The sequence below is a fragment of the Tachysurus vachellii genome, chromosome 25 (assembly GCF_030014155.1).
Source record: "Tachysurus vachellii isolate PV-2020 chromosome 25, HZAU_Pvac_v1, whole genome shotgun sequence".
NCBI classification, from domain to species: domain Eukaryota; kingdom Metazoa; phylum Chordata; class Actinopteri; order Siluriformes; family Bagridae; genus Tachysurus; species Tachysurus vachellii.
Genome location: NC_083484.1, coordinates 5131427 through 5151563, shown reverse-complemented (window position 1 = coordinate 5151563; position 20137 = coordinate 5131427). Strand labels below are relative to the sequence as shown.

Below are 20137 nucleotides of genomic sequence, written 5' to 3'. Positions count from 1 at the left end.
AAGCAACTCATTTGACTTAATTTCAAGGGAAAACGGGTGACTCTTGTTGCCCAGTGCTAAAAGGACCTGTGGCTAAATAGCATAAAACTACTGCCAGTCTCTAACAGAAGAGTGTAAATATAGTTTTATGTTGTTTAGCTTAGGCTTTTTACTTTAAAAGAAGATCTTGTCTACCACAACCTTGTTCCAAAGCTCGCTCAGTTTGGTGTAAACCCTGGCAAACCTATGTGTATGTCACTTTATGAGTGAGTTCAGTCCAGGGAGAGTAAAATGGCAGCTTGTGTTTCCTGCCTCTCAAAACTCCCCCTAATTCTGCGCTAATCTTAGCGTACTTTGCTTATCATAACATGTAAAGCTCAATCCCGAGATTGAAGATAAGTCACAACAGACTGTATATGTTACATTAAGGGTACGACTCATTATGAACACACATACGAGATAAGTCACAACATAGTGTTCAAGTTCCATTATGAAGCTTAGCAGCAACAAGCGTTTAATGGCAGAAAAGTTCCACAGCCGTGATGTATGACCTCAGAGCCCGAGGGACATGATGAATTTTACATGTCCTGTCAGTCTCTCTGTTCAATCCACACCAAGACCACTTTTGCCCCTTTTTGCCCCTCCCCCCTCCACCCAGGGCAATTTGTCAGTGTCTAGTGTTTCTCTATGTACTCGGAGTGTCTATGTGTCATGCTGTGATGCTATTCACTCCTCTTGGTCATGGTTTGGGGCGACCCCCATTCTTCTGGTTCATGCAGATCAGTGTAAAATCTGCCCCCAGGGGCAATTACTGCACGGGTGTCTGTCTGCTTTACCCAGTGAGGGGTAAAACCTCGACTGGCTGGGTCAAATTTGCCTTCAATTGGTTGCATGGTAAGAGTGTTAGCTTACGTCTAGGTATTTTTAGACTTTTTTAGCGATTACATCATTTTTTTTAAGCTACAAAAACTTCAAAATTTGTCCTTCGAGTCAGTCAGACTCTCACAGAAACACTTAGATAACTTAAGCTACGTAGCAGGCATATTAGACACTGCTAGTGAGGGATTTTTTTGGTGCTTCAACATGGAAAGCTAAACCAACGTCTTGTCGTTCAGGTTGTTCAAGACACAATACGATTGTTTCTAGGCAACTTGGAAATTTGGACACTGATTATAAGCTATAAGTAATGAAGACAATGACTAAGACTAATGAGATACAACTGTTTGGACAATGAAAGGGCACAGTGACCACATAAACAAGACAAATCTGCAAAAATTATCATGTTTTCAATGAGTTCTTACTTGATTACTAAGAAAATATTCTGTATGACTAAAATTGCAGTCAATATACTTAGCAATGATTGCTATACAAAGTGGACAACCAGCCATGTTGTGTTTATTATGTAAATATATAATAATTTAAAACCTTCCCAACCAAATAAAGTTGTGAATACCTCGAAAACAAACAAGCTGGACATATGACTGTGTTGGGATGTAGCATTATGTTAGCTAGCTAGCTAATGATAGATTCTTTATTGTTAATGCACAGGGTACAGCAAAACTAAATGTCAGTCCTTTATGTTGAATAAAATGGTAAAAAATAAAAAAGTATTAACATAAATATAAACATTTTTTAAACATTAACAAAAGTGATCTTGGGTCACGGGGAGCCTGTGCCTATCTCAGGCGTCATTGGGCATCAAGGCAGGATACACCCTGGACGGAGTGCCATCCCATCGCAGGGCACACACACACACACACACACTCTCATTCACTCACACAATCAAACACTACGGACAATTTTTCAGAGATGCCAATCAACCTACCATGCATGTCTTTGGACCGGGGGAGGAAACCGGAGTACCCGGAGGAAACCCCCGAGGCACGGGGAAAACATGCAAACTCCACACACACAAGGCAGAGGCGGGAATCGAACCCCCAACCCTGGAGGTGTGAGGCAAACGTGCTAACCACTAAGCCACCGTGCCCCCCAACATGTGAACAGTGTATTACAAATTTAACTACAACAATAAAATTTAAGTTTATTTAATGTTAAATGATGTACTCTTAGGAATTGGAGGAACCAGGAAATTTTGAAATTTGTTACCCCTGTTCTTTCTGGTTGGCCTTTAGCACATAATTAAAGCGACTATTAACACATCACACAATGGCCACTTCTTATTCAAAATGTCATTTCTTATTTCTCATTCAAGACTTGCACAAACCCAACCTAACCAAAGCCCAGCTCTCTCTCTCTCTCTCTCTCTCTCTCTCTAATCCAACACCGCTGACCCACAAGCTTTTCCTTCACGTCCTGCTCGCGTCTGACCCTGCAAGAGAGGAAATGTTTTGTTTGATACTTAAGTGTGAAGTGAGCTGCCAAGTTTCATTAGTCACCGACCTTTTCGGACGAGGAGGGAAAAAAAAACGAGCGGACAGAAAGAAAATGTTTGTGCTGCCCGAGACAGCCGAGTCACAGTCGTGCGATCAAAGTTAATGGGCAGCAATTGGCTGTTAAATATTCCAGCATGTTCGGCCACATCGGATCGAGCAAACTGCGCTTTAGTTTAATAGACACGGCCGTGCCGTTTTCTGAGAAGTACGAAAATGAGGCTGTGACAAAAAGCTTCAATGTGGCTTTAACATCTGTCCCGTATTGTGATTTCTGTTTCATGTGCCCGCGGATGAATTGGCAGCTCGAGCAATGGAGCCTCGTATAAAAAATGGGTTCGAATGTCGCATAGTTCCGTCGCTCTGCTTTATCTCAACGAGGGAATTATTACAGCTCATTCTGACAGGTCTAAAGCCAAGGATGGTTCTCTTAAAAACTAGAACAGCATGAGGGCAGTTTCTCCAAAACAGAGTAAAATGAGTGATATTTTCTAAAAAAAATAAAATTAATAAATAAAATTCGACCCTATTTGAATGACGATGTTCTTTTGCGGTGAGCACTGCATGTCTTTGGTGGGTCGGTTCCATATTTACAGGCTTCGACTAAACACAAGTGAACACACTCCTTTAGTGTAAACAACACCACAGCAGGTCTGTATTTATGGCTCTGTCCAAATGCGTATGCTATATCTAATTTAGTCAGAGCCATAAAGGGAAACCCCACTGCTACCACACACACACACACACATACTGTACTCACACACACGCGCACACACACACAAAAGTGTGTATTACTCAGAATACCCAAAGCATTAAGGATATGCTGCAGAGGAATATAATATTCCAGAACTAATGGACTTTTATGACTTTTAAGAAGTTGCAGTATGTTTTGTTAACACTGAGTGGTGGAAATAGTTTCTGGTATAAATTATTTTGATACGAACAAAATGTCGACCCTTCAGTAAAAATTTAAGTCATGATTTCAGGAGCAGAATAGCTTTTAGAATAGTTTTACTGACATTATAGATTAAATCAGTGAATATTATAATCTGTGTATTATCTATAATAGTTATGGATCGTTATGGGTGAGACAAGTTTTGTATAAAAGTGCAAAAGGTTAGCTGTAACGGAAATAAATACGAGGAATAAATGAGAAATTGTACAATGTTGTATGGAGACATAAGCGGGTAGTCTTTCTTTGCTAATATGACACTTTTTTGGAAAGCTCTTTTAAGCTTGCCTGGTTTGGTGAAATGCAGAGACACTCCGTAAAAATAAAGGGAGATAGTCTGACAGATAGACAGATAGAAAGATAGATAGACTGTTGACGGTTGCCTCTATGCGTGTGAGTGTGTGAGACTTCCTTACAAAAGTGTGTGTCTGTGTGTATTTATATGTCTATCTATTGCTAAAGTAAAGATGCAGAGAAAAGAAATAAAAAGAAAGAGAGCATACCGAGCTGGTCAGTGTGTATCAGTTACACACACACACACACACACACACACACACACACACACACACACACACACTCACACAGGTCACTGAATCAACATAATCCCTCAGCATATTGATGTCACTCTATAAGCCATAAGATAATAAAGTGTGCAGAGAAATGGATCCTTTTTTTGGCCACTTAATTATTAATATTTTACAAAGACAGGATGAATCCATAAAACACTCATCAGCAACGTGATCTGTTTATTGATTGGATGTACAATATTCTGTATTTTATTCTTGAAGAAAGATGTTTGGAGGAAATAGATATATCAAGACCAAACCCGACAAATACATGAACAACACTACAGGAGTCATTGTGGTCTAATAATTATTTTAAAACTGCTGAAAGAGTTATTTAAAAGTAATATAAGGTCAGGAGGTGTAATTAAAAACTGTGCCTAAAACTGGGATATTTAAACAATTAGACAATAATATAATTTACAAGAAAGAAACCTGTGAAACAATGAGTTACAAACTGAGTTGCATATTTGTGTGTTTTCTGGAGTATCGATCATCGATCACCTTTTAGATACTTACACAAACCTGTGCATTTTTCTAACGCAATCTTGCTTCTTCATAACGTGTCCCGTGGTCTACCGAGAGTGAAGTGAGTGTGTGCTGAGATAAAAGCATTCCACTTTGGGTGTCTGCGTGTCTCCTTGTGTGTGTGTGCGTGTGTGTTTGTGTGTGTGGTTTTGAGTTTAGTCTGCATCTATTTTGCCTTTCTTGCTCTCTGAGACCGCCTGTAGAACAGAGTTCCCTGCCTGAGCTGGGCAGGGTTTAAATTAAACACACACACACACACACACACACACACACACACACACACACACACACACACACACACACACACACACACTAGGGAAGAGCGTGATGACATGGCAAAGCTATGACTTTTTTAGCTTAACACAGCAGTTCAGATAAAGAACATTTCAAATGGGTTGATTGTTACTGTAGTAGAAATGAAGCACTTTATTATTATTATTATTATTATTATTATTATTATTATTATTATTATTATTGTTATTATTATTATTATTATTATTATTACTTTCACTTGGGTTACTTACATTCATTAGTTTAATGGATTAAAACTGAATACAGGCAACTTATCAACATCAATAAAAGGTGTTAAAAAGGTTTATTATTTGATTCTTGCTTTATTATTATTATTATTATTATTATTATTATTATTATTATTATTATTATTATTTAACTGAACACATTCCTCTGAGGTATTTCTCACACATTGTTAAAAACAGACACTTTTTTGGATTTTTGGTTTATTATTTAATGCTAAGAATGCTTATTATTATTTCCATATTGATAATTATGAATTATTTAGTTTCTTTTTACATTTTTGAAGTGCTTCTCTCTATTTTGTGGGTCAAGCTTCTGAGCGTCTGAACCGGTAAATGCATTTCTATGGTTTTGCCGAACCTCTTCATGACCTGCTCTGCATCCTAACGTTCCCCTATAATTCCACAAACTCCTCCAAGCTTATCAAAATAGAGGAGCAACTCTTTTGAAAGTGAAATAAGTCATTATCATAACTTTCCCTGCACTCAGAGTGTGTGTGCGTGTGTGTGTGCGTGTGCGTGTGTGTGTGTGTGTGTGTGTGTGTGTGGATGTGTGTGTGTGTGTGTGTGTGTGTGTGTTTAGGCGCTGGATTTGACTCTGCGGATTTTAATGTGTGTTTTTTTGTGTCTAGACACGGCAGCCCTCATGGGTCTGTTGGAAGAACTAAAGAGAGAAAGTAGAGCCTTCAAAAGGCAGCCCTGTCTATCTTCTCTCAACATGTCCCCCTCCTCCACACACACACACACACACACACACACACACACAGAGACACACACACACTACCCGTACCACATCATCACAGATGGATAACACTACAGGGTTGACAGGAAAACATAGCATTACTAACAACTCCATGCCAAATGATGGCAATAAGAAAGGACAGCTTATTTGCAAGAAATGATATAATAATTAATATGTTCTTATTGTGGAAGTAATTTAAAAAGTTAATAAAAGCTCTAATATTGGATTTAGAGGAGAGTTGTTCATGTTTATTTCAAGGTCGTGTTTTTTTACTCCTTCTTTTACAGCATGTTCTCTTGCTACTCTTAGCAAAATTCTTTTATAACCAACTCTATGATAAATTTCTGCGTTTCCACTTTGTCCTGACTGAGGGTTTTTCCTCCATATTTAACGTGCAAAAAACAGTCAATATCATGATACCTGCGTTTCCACTGAGTTGTTTTGTGTATTTGTGCTGGTGTGTGTTTAAATTCCGTGACTATTCAAGCATGAATTGTGGATTGGAATGAAGTGGGTCTGAAGAACTTCCTTTGTTCTTTATATCCTCTATCTGACCCACAGGTAAGCTCTCTCTCTCTCTCTCTCTCTCTCTCTCTTTCTTTTTCTCTCTCATCTTGCCCCATCAGCAGTCAGGGTAGGTGGGGTGATGGGTTGCTAAAGCTAAATTTCGGGGTCACGACCCCCCCTTAGAGATGACAGACTTTGCGAATGGAGTAGCGGCATTGAGAACCTGCGAACCGTGGCTCGGGCTTTTTCACATGGGCCGAGCTTGTAGACTCAGAGGAATGCCGTGATGATGGCCGTAATCGCTCACACTGTGCTTTTGTTACTTAGCTCGCTCACCTGAGTCTGAGAGAACAGATAGAATTTGAAGAGGAATCAGAATCAAACTTTAGAAATTCAGACTAAATAGAAATCGAAATTTGTGTAACAAATACGTACACAATACATTGTAGAGACAACCAGAATCATAACTGTGAAATTGAGTCTGTCATAATGAGTTACAAGAGGAATATATCAGGATCTGAATCAAGATTAAATTCTGAATCGGTAAAAGAATCAAGTTCAGTTGTGAATCATTTGAGTCAGGAGTAAATAAAGACAAAAAAAAAGTTTGGAATTAATTTGGAGCACAATTAAAAAAAATCATGTCAATCAAATACAAATAAAATGAGGCATTCTGCATCAGTGATTTTGAATCAGAATCAGTATATAACATATTGAAATACTTCTTCATGCTCTCATTATGAATCCCAGTTATGCAGGGAAAATCCAGTAAGGATTTCAACAGTTATAATTAGAAACTAGAAATATAAAGCATATTGGATTCAGAATCAGAATCTTTATAAATACAGGGAACACGATATGATTTCCTGACTCATGTCACTGAAATGAATCACAGAACCGGAAACTTGACTCTTCAGGTAAAGAGTGCAAACATAAATCCCAGTCAGAGGAAGAAATATAGACATAATCTGCAGAAAATACACATAACACACACACGCATGGGCACACACACACACACACACACACACACACACACATATATATGAATACAAACAAAAATATATAGATACAGTAAAAATAGATTAAGCACACCTGCTGTATCTTTTTGATAGAGGTGAATCTGAATCTAGAGAATCATTGAATCAGATTCCAATTCATCATCATTGTAAACCGAATAACTAAATATCTCTTGGTGCTCTGAGCCAAACTAAATTCCCATCAGATAAGGAAAAACAACCTAAATGTACAATTAAAGAAATAAAGATACGTGTCACGAGTGGCATGTGCCGTTGTGTTTATATAAGGCATAAGCATCATCGTCCTCGACTAAGACTCTCGTCTGGTTTGGGTCCTTTTCCTCCTGTGTGGGGAAGAAAAAAACAAGGAAAAATGGAGGCAAGCCAGCTAGAGTAATGCAATACGGATGTTTCTAGGACGAGAGGGAAAAGCCAGGTTTTTGTAGTTTGAAATAATCATTTTCTTCTTTTTTGACATACTGCAGCTCTCCACTGAGCCGTCAGTAGCAAAAGTCCTTCCTCTGGCCAACAGGAAGAATCGGCCTGATTGCTTAATGACAGACGACAGAGGAACAAAGGAGCCTCTGATAGCCACTCTGAAAGTAAAAAAGCTTTTTCAGACAGTGAACTGAAAGAAGAAGAAGAAAAAAAAAACACTCTCTGGGTGAGAAACAGTGAGGAGGTGATTTTTTTAGGTGCTTATGTTTTAGTTTTGTTTGAGGTCCTGTGTTTAAAGTGTGCGATTTTTCATTCTGTCATCTCTGGCTGTTAGGACAAGGCCTTGTCAGATGGACGCTTGAAAATTAACAAGATGAGGGGAAAATGTGATGAATTAAACAGTAAGACAAATTGTTTGCTTAGGAAGTAATTATGTATGGAGCGTAGACGAGGATCTCTGTACAGTCTACAGTAGGAACATGTGGAGTGAGTTAGGGGTGATTGTAGGGTATGTGAAGATTGCTGCTCAGCAAAGGAAGAGTCGAGGACACAGCAAGAGCAGCGATTCAATTTGCACTTTTATTGCCTTTGCTATCTCACCATCTTGATGAGATTTTTAGATTTTTCTACATACGTGCGGTTTACTCTAAAATGTCTTCTCTTTTGGTGGCTAAAGACATAAAATGAGACACAGGGGCAGCATGGTAGAATTTATAACTGACACAAAGCTCTTTAGATTTAATTCTGGAGCATAATTAAACCTATACCTAACACCAACTAACTCAAAATTTATTTCTCAAATAATCACTCTTTACAAACACGGTGAGCAGAGAAGCATCTCAGAATGCACAGTACTTCCATGTTAACTTTCCTGTCAGCTCGCAGGAGGAAGGACAGGAATTCTAGTATCTCAGCATGCACGGTTCTTTGATGCTAACTTTACTATCTTACCTCTCTGATTAACAACCGAGCTGCTGCTCGTTAGATGTTTTTTGTACCATTCTGTTTAAACATGAATAATAAGCTAATAATCATCTTAATGTCTTAATAACTCTTGATCTGCATCTGCGTGGTTTTAGGCATCACAAAGCTGTTACAGCATGATTAGCTGTTTAGAGTTAGCTGGTGTGCAATATAAAGAAACCAGTGAGGGTATTCATGTTCACACAGTGTAGCAAAGTAACTATTTACAGGATTTCCTATTTTCTTACAAGCTTGCTATTTTTAATAGAACCATATATAATGAATCATAATCTCAGCTAAGTGTATAGATATATTTTGTGGGTAATTGAACTTCCTGCTGAACCTGTATTAGAAAAATTAACAACACTCTTTCAAATTAGATATATCGTTACTAAAGTAGATTGAAAGTAAATATTTTTTTTACCTTATACAAATCACTATGCATCTTGTAAATAACAACTGTGTAAACAAATAGACAAAAAACTGTGGTAAATAACAACCCAAACCCAACAAATCACCTCAGTATCTAACTAGCTAGCTAGCTTCAAAGTTAGCTTCATATATTCCTTGAGTAAGAAGTGAATATCTAGTATCTTGTATATATATATATATATATATATATATATATATATATATATATATATATATATATATATATATATATATCATTCTGTAGCTTTAAACTCAATGACTCTTATTTTTTGAACAAATTCCAAAATACAGAATAAAATAAAAGAATAACATGCTAGTCTTGGCAGAAGCCAGTTCCAATTTAATGGCTATGCTAAACAGCTAGCTACAAATGTGATAGAAGGTAATTTGTTATATTATTGACAGAAATATTTCAAGACTGTTATGCAATTGCTTAAAAGACAGGAAGATTATTTATTTATTTATTTATTTTTTCAGTTATAGCCATAGTTTTATTTTTCTTGTTTATCACATGACAGTATCACAGGAATGATCCAAGTGTACATCCCCCGACAACTGGCTATGCTCTGAAGTATTATTAAAATGTTAACAAGTGTGTGTGTGTGTGTGTGTGTGTGTATGTGTGTGTATGTGTGTGTGTCCAGAATTCCTGTGCCTCTGCTTCAGTACTAAATGTGCACCACGGCCTGTTAAAGCACTTACCGCTCATCCATTCCTGCTCATTTAGGCTTAACAGTGTTTACGAGTGCTTAAGAAGGACCAATAATGAGTCTCGTGAGTTTCTGTAAGACGCTCAGCAGTCAAGTAGTTTATGGGAAATCCTGCTGTGTGTGGTGATTGTCGGAGGTTGCAGCGTTCTTTGCTTTTTTATTTTCCTCCCCTTCTTTTTTCTTTTCGTGGAGGTCTGGCAGTCGGCAATGCAACATTTAATTGTGGTAGAGGCAAAATAAATAAACTCAGGCTGTGTAAGCCTGCAGTGACATCGGCTGATAGATGAAATGTATTTTATTGACACTCGTTCAGATTGCTCAGTGGAAGTGAATGTTATCAAAATAAGATTGTGTTTGAGCTAGCTGGCATTTCGGATATCGACTAGTCGACTTTGTATTAACACAATTGCTAGTTTTATCATGAGATGAATCCTGATTTCAACCTACCATCATGCTACTTGGATATTCTAGCACTTTTTTGCTACATGTAACCAAGGACTATACTTTTTTCTTTTTATCCTTGTAATGATTTTAGCCTGTCCAACACTGCTGTTTCTCCCAGTGACAAATTGGTACTTTGTGAGTATTAAGGATCCCTTTCTAAAACAGATTACACAAAGAGCTTGAGCAGCTCTCCTAGGCAGTCCATCTTCTGCACCCATAATGCATTAAAATCTCCATGTGAGGTCACCCCTCCCTCTGTCACTACCTCGCTCCCTCCATCTACCATGCCTCCTCCCCTTATCTGAGTCCACAGAACCCTAGAGAGGAGCAGAAGGCCACTGGGTCAAAGTCTTTTCCTCTTTGGATCTGGAGCCTCGCCGGGAGAGAAGGGCTGCATTAGAGCAAAGGTTCTCGGGGTCAAGATTTTAATTCTGTTAAAGAACAGCTGGTTCGAGTTTCTCCACACATCGCCCCCCCACAAATCCAGGGAGATGAAAAATTTGTTCAGAGGGGAACCAGTAAAATAAAAAAGGTTTACGGTCTAAAGCCCCTTTTACCCTTAGACTGCTCTAGCATTAGTCAGGAATGCAGTAACGTCAGCATTTGGCCAGGTTTGGATCGAGTTAAAACAAGGAAGTCCTTTTGTTCATGTGTTCTTTGGTGTCTTAACAGATGCAACTTAATTGAACATCTGAAAGGAATGTTTTCAAAAAAAAAGAAAAAAGAAATTTACAAATCTCCAACCAAACAGCAAAAAACTGTTCTTCACATTCAGCTGATCACTCAAAGAGGTAATTATCAAACATTGAACAAGAATATAAAAGTTAGCCTGGCCTCAATTTAGCTCTTGGATTTATTTTAGCGTCTCTGTTTTCATCCTCTAATGCATCTGAATGTTGCAATCCGGTTGTTCCAACCCATCTAAAATATGTTGGATGCTAACTTAAAGGCAGAACTCCCAAACATTCACAACTCTTCCAAGTGGAAGAGTCGAGGAGTTGGGTGGGTTGGTGGTGGTGGAGGTGGTGGGGTTGAGCAGGGGGTTTGGGGACGCCTATAAATGGAAAACTAATAACAGATTTTCAGTCTGCACTCTGCAGAAACACGCCTTGGGCCATGCTGGTGTGTGGCTCGGCAGCAATCAGAGGTCATAATTTCATTGGCGGTTAGCATCAGGTTCAATTTTTCTAGTATGTTACATTTAACAGAAAGTCTGGTTTGCGTTAGTGTCATTTTGGAGCTGAGGAACTTGCCGGCCTCTCCAAGAAAACGAAAGGAGCACGGATGCGCTCGTTATCCTGCAAGATACCTCTTCATTTAGGCATTGGCCTTCAACGAAGCAAGCGTTTTTGCTGCGGACAATAAAGGGACTGAAAAATAACCAGACATGTTAAATGTTTATTACTAAAATAAAAAAAGATGCAGCTTGGTTTTATAACTTAATATTTTGAATATTTTCAGTTTAATTTGCTCATTTAACATCAACTTAATCATGTGCCCATGTCACAAACCACTATTTTCCCTATTTAGTCTGTTGTTAATCCTCTAGGAAGCTGGTTAGCTTAGATCATGTTGCTGAATTAGTGATTTTTTAAAGGCATGACTGTTTTTCAAAGGAGGCCATGCATATTAAAAAGTTTTAGAAAATCCGCAAAGCTTTTTTTATTATTAAATAGATTGAATAAATTGATTAATTTCTAATGAAGTCTCAACACAGTTTTTTTTTGTATAATTTCATAAATTATGCAGGATCCTTTTTATCAGAAATGAAAAGACACCCCATTGCATCATTAAAGTTAATTAAGAACCTCAAAATCCTGAGTAACTTATATATGACTGCTTTTTAAAGCTTGTTAACTCAGCCAGCCAAAAAGAATTCTACAAACAGATATATGGCAAACAAACAAATCTCTAAGTGTTTTTGAAGCATCAGCGATCTCAACCCAGCTGATGTTTATCTAGCAATAGATGAAAAAGCATTAAGCTCTTCCCTCTAGTACTAGTGCCCAAGTGGCTACACCCTCGGTCCCCTGTTGATTGTGTTTATTTTTATTAAGATCGACCAGGTGGGGGCCTGTTCGAGCCTGGAAGTGGTTTCAGGCCATGATTTCTGCTTTCCGCCCTGAGCTCTAGGTTTCAAAAATGGGAATTCCACAGTTGTTGACATTACTCACTTCACATGGATCCGAGCTGCCAAATCGCACCCAGTTTCACACGTGTAAGCCATTAATCAAATCGGCCTACTTTAATTCGGATTGTCCTCTGTTTTTTTTTTTATCTACAGGAGTGTGATCAAGTCCACATTGACGACGTTTCCTCTGACGACAACGGACAGGATTTGAGGTAAAGCTAGCATGGTGTTCAAATACGACATTTATATAGCTTGTCCTTGAAAATCTTGTTCATACACATCCAATTCTTTAGTACTTGACACTTCATACACCAAGACTCATCAAGTACATTTGGTGCAAGTTGGAAAGTTACCACTACAGTCTGAATCTAATCTCTTTCTCGTTCGCTGTTTTTTAGCACATATAACTTCAGCACGGACGGCTTCCATGCCGCCGCCACCAGTGCCAACCTGTGTTTGGCGACCGGTGTGAGAGGAGGAGTGGACTGGATGAGAAAGCTGGCCTTCCGCTACAGACGAGTAAAAGAAATTTACACCACCTACAAAAACAACGTCGGAGGTAATTCCGCAATAAAAAACGCTCAGGCAAATTGCTGGGTTGGAAGGAGGGAAAAGGGGAATGGAAATGTGTGTCAACAAAAACACTCTGAGGTTTTTCCACCAAGCCTACAACTTGGGTTGGGGCTAAATTTTGAAATTTCTGGAGTTGTTTGCAAAAACGAGCCAACTCAAACAAGTCTTTCTGTTGGTTTTCAGGACTGTTGGGTCCAGCCAAAAGGGAGGCCTGGCTGCAACTGCGAGCAGAAATTGAAGCTTTGACAGATTCCTGGTTAACACTGGCACTGAAAGCACTAACATTAATCCACTCAAGGTAAGGAAAATTATTTAGAGAGCAGATCCATGAATCTAAAAATTACAGAATAGTCCTGGAGTCTATATTGTATGTTCCAAAACTTGGGAATTTGGCACATATTTTAAAGAGTCAATCATGGTGACGAGATTAACAAGTCGTTTCAAACAAAGTCCAAAAAAAATCATTCTATCTGTTCTTTTTACTGCAATTCCAGGTCAAATTGTGTGAACATCTTAGTGACCACAACACAGCTCATCCCTGCCCTCGCGAAAGTGCTGCTCTACGGACTGGGAATAGTTTTTCCAATCGAGAATATTTATAGCGCTACAAAAATAGGTGAGTGATAGCTCCTCTACCTGCGGCTTCCTGTGGGCAGAACAATCAGGATATTATGTTGTTATGTGTAGACATCAGGAGACGCATTGCACATGATTGGTTTAGGCTGCAGAAGGGGGCGGACACACAAGAGGTTTGATGTTGGTTTCTAAGGAAAAGGCCTAATCAGGCTAGGATCATTTTCTTGGAGCTGGGCCTGAGCTGGGCCTCTCTTTTTTTTTTTTTTTTTTTCAGGCCTGCATATGAAACCACTTCGGCAAATTTATGTCATTCCACACGAACATTTTTGCCCCCTCGCCCCCTCCACTCCTGCCTCCGCTTCTTCAAATGCAAAATAAACTCTAAGCATGGAGTCCATGGCTTTTTCAGGCCATCACTGCACACACAGAGACGGTTCTGGTTGCGGGCTGCATGCCTCCCTAAAACTCTGGCATTAGCATGTGAGGCTGATTTAGCTCGTTAAACTCCATTTGTCCCAGGTTTAGGGAGGAGAAAGACACACTTAATGCTTTTCAGGCCGCTTTTATCTGGGCATTGATCTTATCGAATCCCCCAAGCTACGGCTAAGTGTTTACACTGGGTAATTTTGTGTAACTTATTGCGTATTTAGAGAGCTCTCACAAAAGGCTGGCTCTTGGACGCGTTTGGAAGCACTAAACCTGTTTCTGTTCTCCGCAGGCAAAGAGAGCTGCTTCGAGCGAGTAATTCAGAGATTCGGGAGGAAAGTTGTTTACGTGGTGGTGGGAGACGGAGTAGAAGAGGAGCAGAGCTCCAAAAAGGTAAATGAGAAACCCTTCCCTCGACCCTGCCTGACTCATCTCATCTCATCCCACTCCCCTGCACAACCCCCACCCCCCCTTCACTTTTGTCCATTTATTCCCAAAAAGCCCATTGGCGCAATGAGAAAATAGCTTCCACAATTGAATCAGCACTGACAGCTCAAGTGTAAAAAGGGGGCGAGATGGCATAATTATACATTGCTGAGCTGAGCCGAAGCAGCATGAATGCATGTAACGCTAGACAAGTCCTTTCAGGCATGATCGAGAGAGCTGCGCATAAACAGAGCACGCGTTTAAGAAGCTTACATCTTTGTTTGATGAAATGTGGGATGTTTTTCTTCTGTGGGTTGAAGATGAGGGAACGGCTTGGCTGCCAAAGCCTTTTGATGTGTTGTACGACACGGCGCAGTAGCAGCCGGGTCTTGTAGTTGCTCTCATCTGCGCTGTTCAAAGGAGGATTTGAAGGATTTATGTTACCTGCTGACTGTCTAAAAGCCCTTTGTGTGCTGAGCTTCTGCCAACTTTTTCCATGTAAACTCAATGCTCTAACCATCGACCGCAAAAGATGAAGATATTCATTAGCTAATTTATTACCTGAGGGAACAAACACATTTCCCTGACAGATACGAAACAGATCCAGGACGTGACACACTTCTGTATTATATCCTGGAAAGTATTTTGTTGCATGTTGTCAATTCGAGATGCGAAGAACGTGGATGTTGACACGGCATCTCTCATAAGAGTTTAATGACCAACCTGTACACCTGTGGTTAAACACTGCCAATGATTCGCTCTTCATTTGCCATTGTTTTAGATAACAGACAAGACAGTTTTGACCTTATTTCTCTCCTCTTTTATCCCTTAAAGAGTCCACAAAAACAATCCCCCATCTGGTTAATATTCCAATGAGGTGAAGAACAGATAACATCTATAGCTTTTAAAACTTAAAAGCAGAAGACAATTTACGAAACAAAAAAAGGGAAAGAAAAAAAGAAAAGAAAAAGAGTCTTTTAAGGGTCAGCGCAAGCTCCTCTAAGCGGAACATATGCCTGAGAGAAGCTGTAGCGTTGATAAGAGGGAGTAATGGAAGCACAGAAGACTCCTGACAAGCTTCTTTCATTCTCGCAGACTCATATTTCTCCCAGAGTCTCCCAGAGAACAAAGCCTCATTCGCAATGTTGTGTTCAGGGAAGTTTGGGCCTTACAGTGCATTCATACTTATTTTCCCAGTAGAGCTTTTTTTAAAAAAAAAAAAAAAAAAGAATGAGAGAGAGAGAGAGAGAGAGAGAGAGAGAGAGAGCACCAAATGTGGTCTCTTTGTAACTTTACTAATAAGGTGATTAAAGTTTTTGAAAGGGAATGCACATAAGTGTAAGAGCGCAAAAAAGACATTTATTTATTTATATATTTATTATTATTTTTTTGTTGCACCATAACTTTTCAAATTCAAACATCAAATCTGTCTGTTTGAGTGAAGCTCAACATTTGAAATACTTGGTTAAATAATGCTTATTTTTTTTCAATCTGTAAACTTTTACATTTTTCATAGTTGCTATATTATTCAAACTATTAACATCACAACAATGTTTTTCCGTAGCTCCTACTGAGAAAAACAAAATGCTAGTTGCTGAAAAAATAGAGCCAGCCTAACAAAAAGTGATCTTTTCCATTATTCGATGTTTGCTAAGTATTCCTAGCTTTCTAATGAACTATTATTTACTAACTTCACCCATTTAATGGACGTAAAAATGTCAAGTAATTAAATGCCAACACTTTTATGTGGTGAAAAAAATGGGAAAGACATTTTGGAAAAGTTTGTGCTAATTATTGCTAGCTAGAACATTTCTTGAAGCAATAAGAAAGTTCTAGAAATGGTTTCTCTATTCCGGTGCACTACAAACCTTTATTTACTTTATTAAAGTGAATAAAGTTATTATAATAGTTAGTTTATTGTATGAAATAAAAGAGTTTAACATGCAGCAGTAAGATGTAAGAGTATTCCTTTCAAACAGAAGCCTTTATTTTACCACATATACATTACAGCACAGTGAAATTCTTTCTTTACATATCGCAACTTTGGAGGTTGGTGTCAGAGCACAGGGTCAGCCATGATACAGCACCCTGGAGCAAAGAGCATTAAGGGCCTTGCTCAAGGGCCCAACAGTGGCAGATTTGCAGTGCTGGGGCTTGAACCCTGATCCTCCAATACACTTAACCACTTGAGCCACCAATACTCCACATGCATATAATTTTGCTACATTACTCACTCACTCACTCATTTTCTACCGCTTATCCGAACTATTTCGGGTCACGGGGAGCCTGTGCCTATCTCAGGCGTCATCGGGCATCAAGGCAGGATACACCCTGGACGGAGTGCCAACCCATCGCAGGGCACACACACACTCTCATTCACTCACACCCTCACACACTACGGACAATTTTTCCAGAGATGCCAATCAACCTACCATGCATGTCTTTGGGCCGGGGGAGGAAACCGGAGTACCCGGAGGAAACCTCCGAGGCACGGTGAGAACATGCAAACTCCACACACACAAGGCGGAGGCGGGAATCGAACCCCCAACCCTGGAGGTGTGAGGCGAACGTGCTAACCACTAAGCCACCGTGCCCCCACTGCTACATTCCTACATTTACTAAATATTCACATGCACACATTTAAACACAGAATTTCTTATACTTTTGTAAAGTTGTGTGCAAATCCAACTATAGTTTTTAAATTTAGGTGACTCAATCATACAAGGTAGAACAGGGGTGTCAGTGTCAGTTATAAAACACCAGTGTTTGATTCGGGTTTGTTTCTCAGCTCAGGTGTGAGTTCAGCGTTTGATTTTATTCAGGACTTCATGTTGCATGTAAGAAAATTAATGTTAATGTTCCCCCAATTCAATCACCTGGAACCGACGTACAATCTGATTTCAATCAATTCAACAAGCTTTATTTCAATGGTGAAATCCCAGTCTCTAAGTTGTTACTATGGTAACAGTTTCTAACAAGCACATTATTGATGATTGTCAAAACTGACAATCAGAGTTGGATGAAATCTCAGCACTGGATGATATTTAACAGAATGTAAAATGTACTCATTAGTGCTCTCTCTCTCTCTCTCTTTCTCTCTCTCTCTCTCTCTCTCTCTCTCCAGCACAACATGCCCTACTGGAGGATCTCCAGTCATTCGGACCTCATGGCTCTTCATCATGCGCTGGATTTGGAGTATTTGTAGCACTGTGACATCCTCAACTCTCCATTTCTACTCAGCACGGACCGACAACAGACCGTTAACACAATTAATGGTGTGAAACACATGTTAACACACAGGTTAAAGCGCAAATCTGCCCCGCGCCTCGTCTTAACCCTAAACCTCGGGCCTCGGTGGAGCGGTCGAACGGAGGACTGCGAGTTTTTTCAGCTCTGCAGCTGCAGGTTACTGTGAATTGACTTGGCTTGTTTCTGAAAAAGCCGGCCGAATGTGTTATGGATTTTTTTTCCTACAAAAAAACTGCAAGGGTTCACACCTGTGAGGAAACCAGAGCTATCGACGTCGCTTTTGGCTCTTAGCGAGACTCCGATCCCACTGAGATCCAGCGTGATTTCCCTTCTACTCATTTCTCTGGTTTGCTTGAAACCACTGCGCCGGATGTCCTACACTAATTTATAATCAGAGACTTTGTTGAGCGCTTCCGCTGCTGCCCTGCGAGACACTTGTTGCCTTTCTGTTTTAGTGTCGCCAATTCTCACCATGAAAAGTACTCTGACTCCAAGAAGACGTTTATGGAGAAAGAATCAAGCGGATTTTCTAATAATTTAAGGAAAAGAAAAAAAAAAAACTTTATCTGAATTTGCTCAGACAATCAAACGTGTACAGAATACGGTGGTTTTTGTGTGTGTGTATATTTTTAATCACTGGACTATTCCTTCCTGTTTTGCTTTCATTCATGCTATTCAGTGCTTTTTTCATGGAAGTACACTAAGGCAGGTGTGCACAAAAAAAACGTGTGCAGGGGCCTACAAGTGTTGCTTAATGGTTTAAAGTGTAGATTTGATCGATTTCTTGAGAATTTTCATCATGACCAAAAGCATGGATGTCAAGTGTCAATGATTTCGTATTTTGTTTACGGATTTATTGATGATCTTATTTCACTTTTCCTCCCTTGCTAGTCAAAGCTTCTGTATTAATTTACAGAACTTCTGTAGCATTTTGTTAAAAAAATGTATTTATGGGATTAAACAAAGTAATAATCGAAACGAATGTCAAGTTTAAGAGTCGAGCGCCTGTACGCTCACCACTGACTCCTTTCTGTTTAAAGTTTAAAAAGCAGATAGACCTCAAACTCCACAATATTTCAAGGTTTTGTTATCTTTTGTACTGGCACTAAAAGCAGAAACTCTTGTACATTATGTGTAATTTTTGTATGAAGTAGTCTTTTTCATTTTTTTCGTTTTTTTTTTTGGAAATGTCGCTGTAGAAAATCTTCATAGTGCTAAGATAAATAAGACTGTGGACTTGGGAAACTTTAAAGCTCTAAGGACTGTATGAAAGCCACTACACACACACACACACACACACACACACACACACACACAAAGACACACACACAAAGACGCAAATGGGGGTCAAGAACACACATGCGCTACCGACTGTGAATTTCCTTAGCAGGAATTGAATCTGTGTGAGTTTCTGACCGGGTTTCTTCTCCATCGTCAGTGTTGCTTCATTCCTGCAGGTGAAGTGTTCTACTGCCCTTATTACCCCATTCCTACCCCTCTAACCATGCTCCTAATCTAATATATGCTACTTTTCCCATAATACCCAAATTCATCCCTTATATAAAATCGGCCCGTTTATTCTACCCCATAACTCCACCTTGCCTTTAACACCACCAACACTGACTTAACCCAGCCCCCTTCATTTCCTGCCCCATCTCCTACATCAAATCTGCCCATTCACTATGCTCCTTCCTTCCTCCCTTCCCCCAGGGTAACACATATTGCTGCTAGTTCATGGTCATGTTAGATGGGAGATGTTTTATACAGTAAGCTTTTTTAAAAATAATAAATATTGCAATCATAATGCAAACTGGAAAAACATTGACGTGGGCCTCGTCGTGAACACGCAAACATTTGTTGTGTCTGAAAAAAAAAGAGATATGTACAGAAGTTTTTTTTTTGACATTATTATTTGATTGTGTTTAAATTAATAAAAACATTGATTTGTGAACTGGTACACACACACCGTCCTGTGTGAGCATTTATTTCTCGTGTGAGGGATCGATTCTGTTCTGGTGTACAGAGATAACGCTTTATATATTGGACGGTTGATTACAACATGATGGCTTATTGGTAAGAACGTCTGCCTCAGACGTCTGAGTCCTGACTACACTGTGTGTGTGTGTGTGTGTGTGTGTGTTTCCATGCTTTCCTCTGGGTTCTCCAGTTTCCTCCTCTAGTCCAAAGGCATGCATTGTAGGCAGATTGAAATCTCTAAATTGTCCTGCGTGATCGTGTCCATTGATGTGTTAGCACCCTGTCCCTAATGTCCCCCACCTTGTTCCCTGAGTCCCCTGATGGCTCTTTTTTCCCTAAAGCACATTCTGCATTGTTCTTTAAGTATCTTTTAATAATTTTAATAAGTTATGAATAAAACATTGTGGTTTGCATTCATAGAAAAATAAACAAGGGTGAATCTAATGAAATGTGTGATGTAAATAATTAAAAAAATCCTGAATAGAGATTAAGTTTAAATAGAGATAATGTTTAAAAAAATAACCTGTGGCACATTTTCAGAAAAAACAGTGTAAAATAAATAACACGTCAAATTCAAAGAAA

General features: G+C 39.2%; 1 protein-coding gene across 8 annotated transcripts in view; it reads left to right on the top strand.

Annotated features, from left to right (window-relative positions):
• The window catches only part of eya1 (EYA transcriptional coactivator and phosphatase 1), a 49669-nt gene extending 30128 nt beyond the window's left edge, over positions 1 to 19541 (top strand). For all 8 annotated transcript variants that reach the window (XM_060861973.1, XM_060861980.1, XM_060861972.1 and 5 more), the window contains 6 exons: positions 12482 to 12540; positions 12727 to 12887; positions 13085 to 13199; positions 13396 to 13517; positions 14196 to 14296; positions 17454 to 19541. In XM_060861973.1, coding sequence (XP_060717956.1) covers positions 12482 to 12540; positions 12727 to 12887; positions 13085 to 13199; positions 13396 to 13517; positions 14196 to 14296; positions 17454 to 17534 — 639 coding nt within the window. In that variant the 3' untranslated portion in view covers positions 17535 to 19541. The remainder of the gene's footprint in view (positions 1 to 12481; positions 12541 to 12726; positions 12888 to 13084; positions 13200 to 13395; positions 13518 to 14195; positions 14297 to 17453) is intronic.
• The last annotated feature ends 596 nt before the right edge of the window (positions 19542 to 20137 follow it).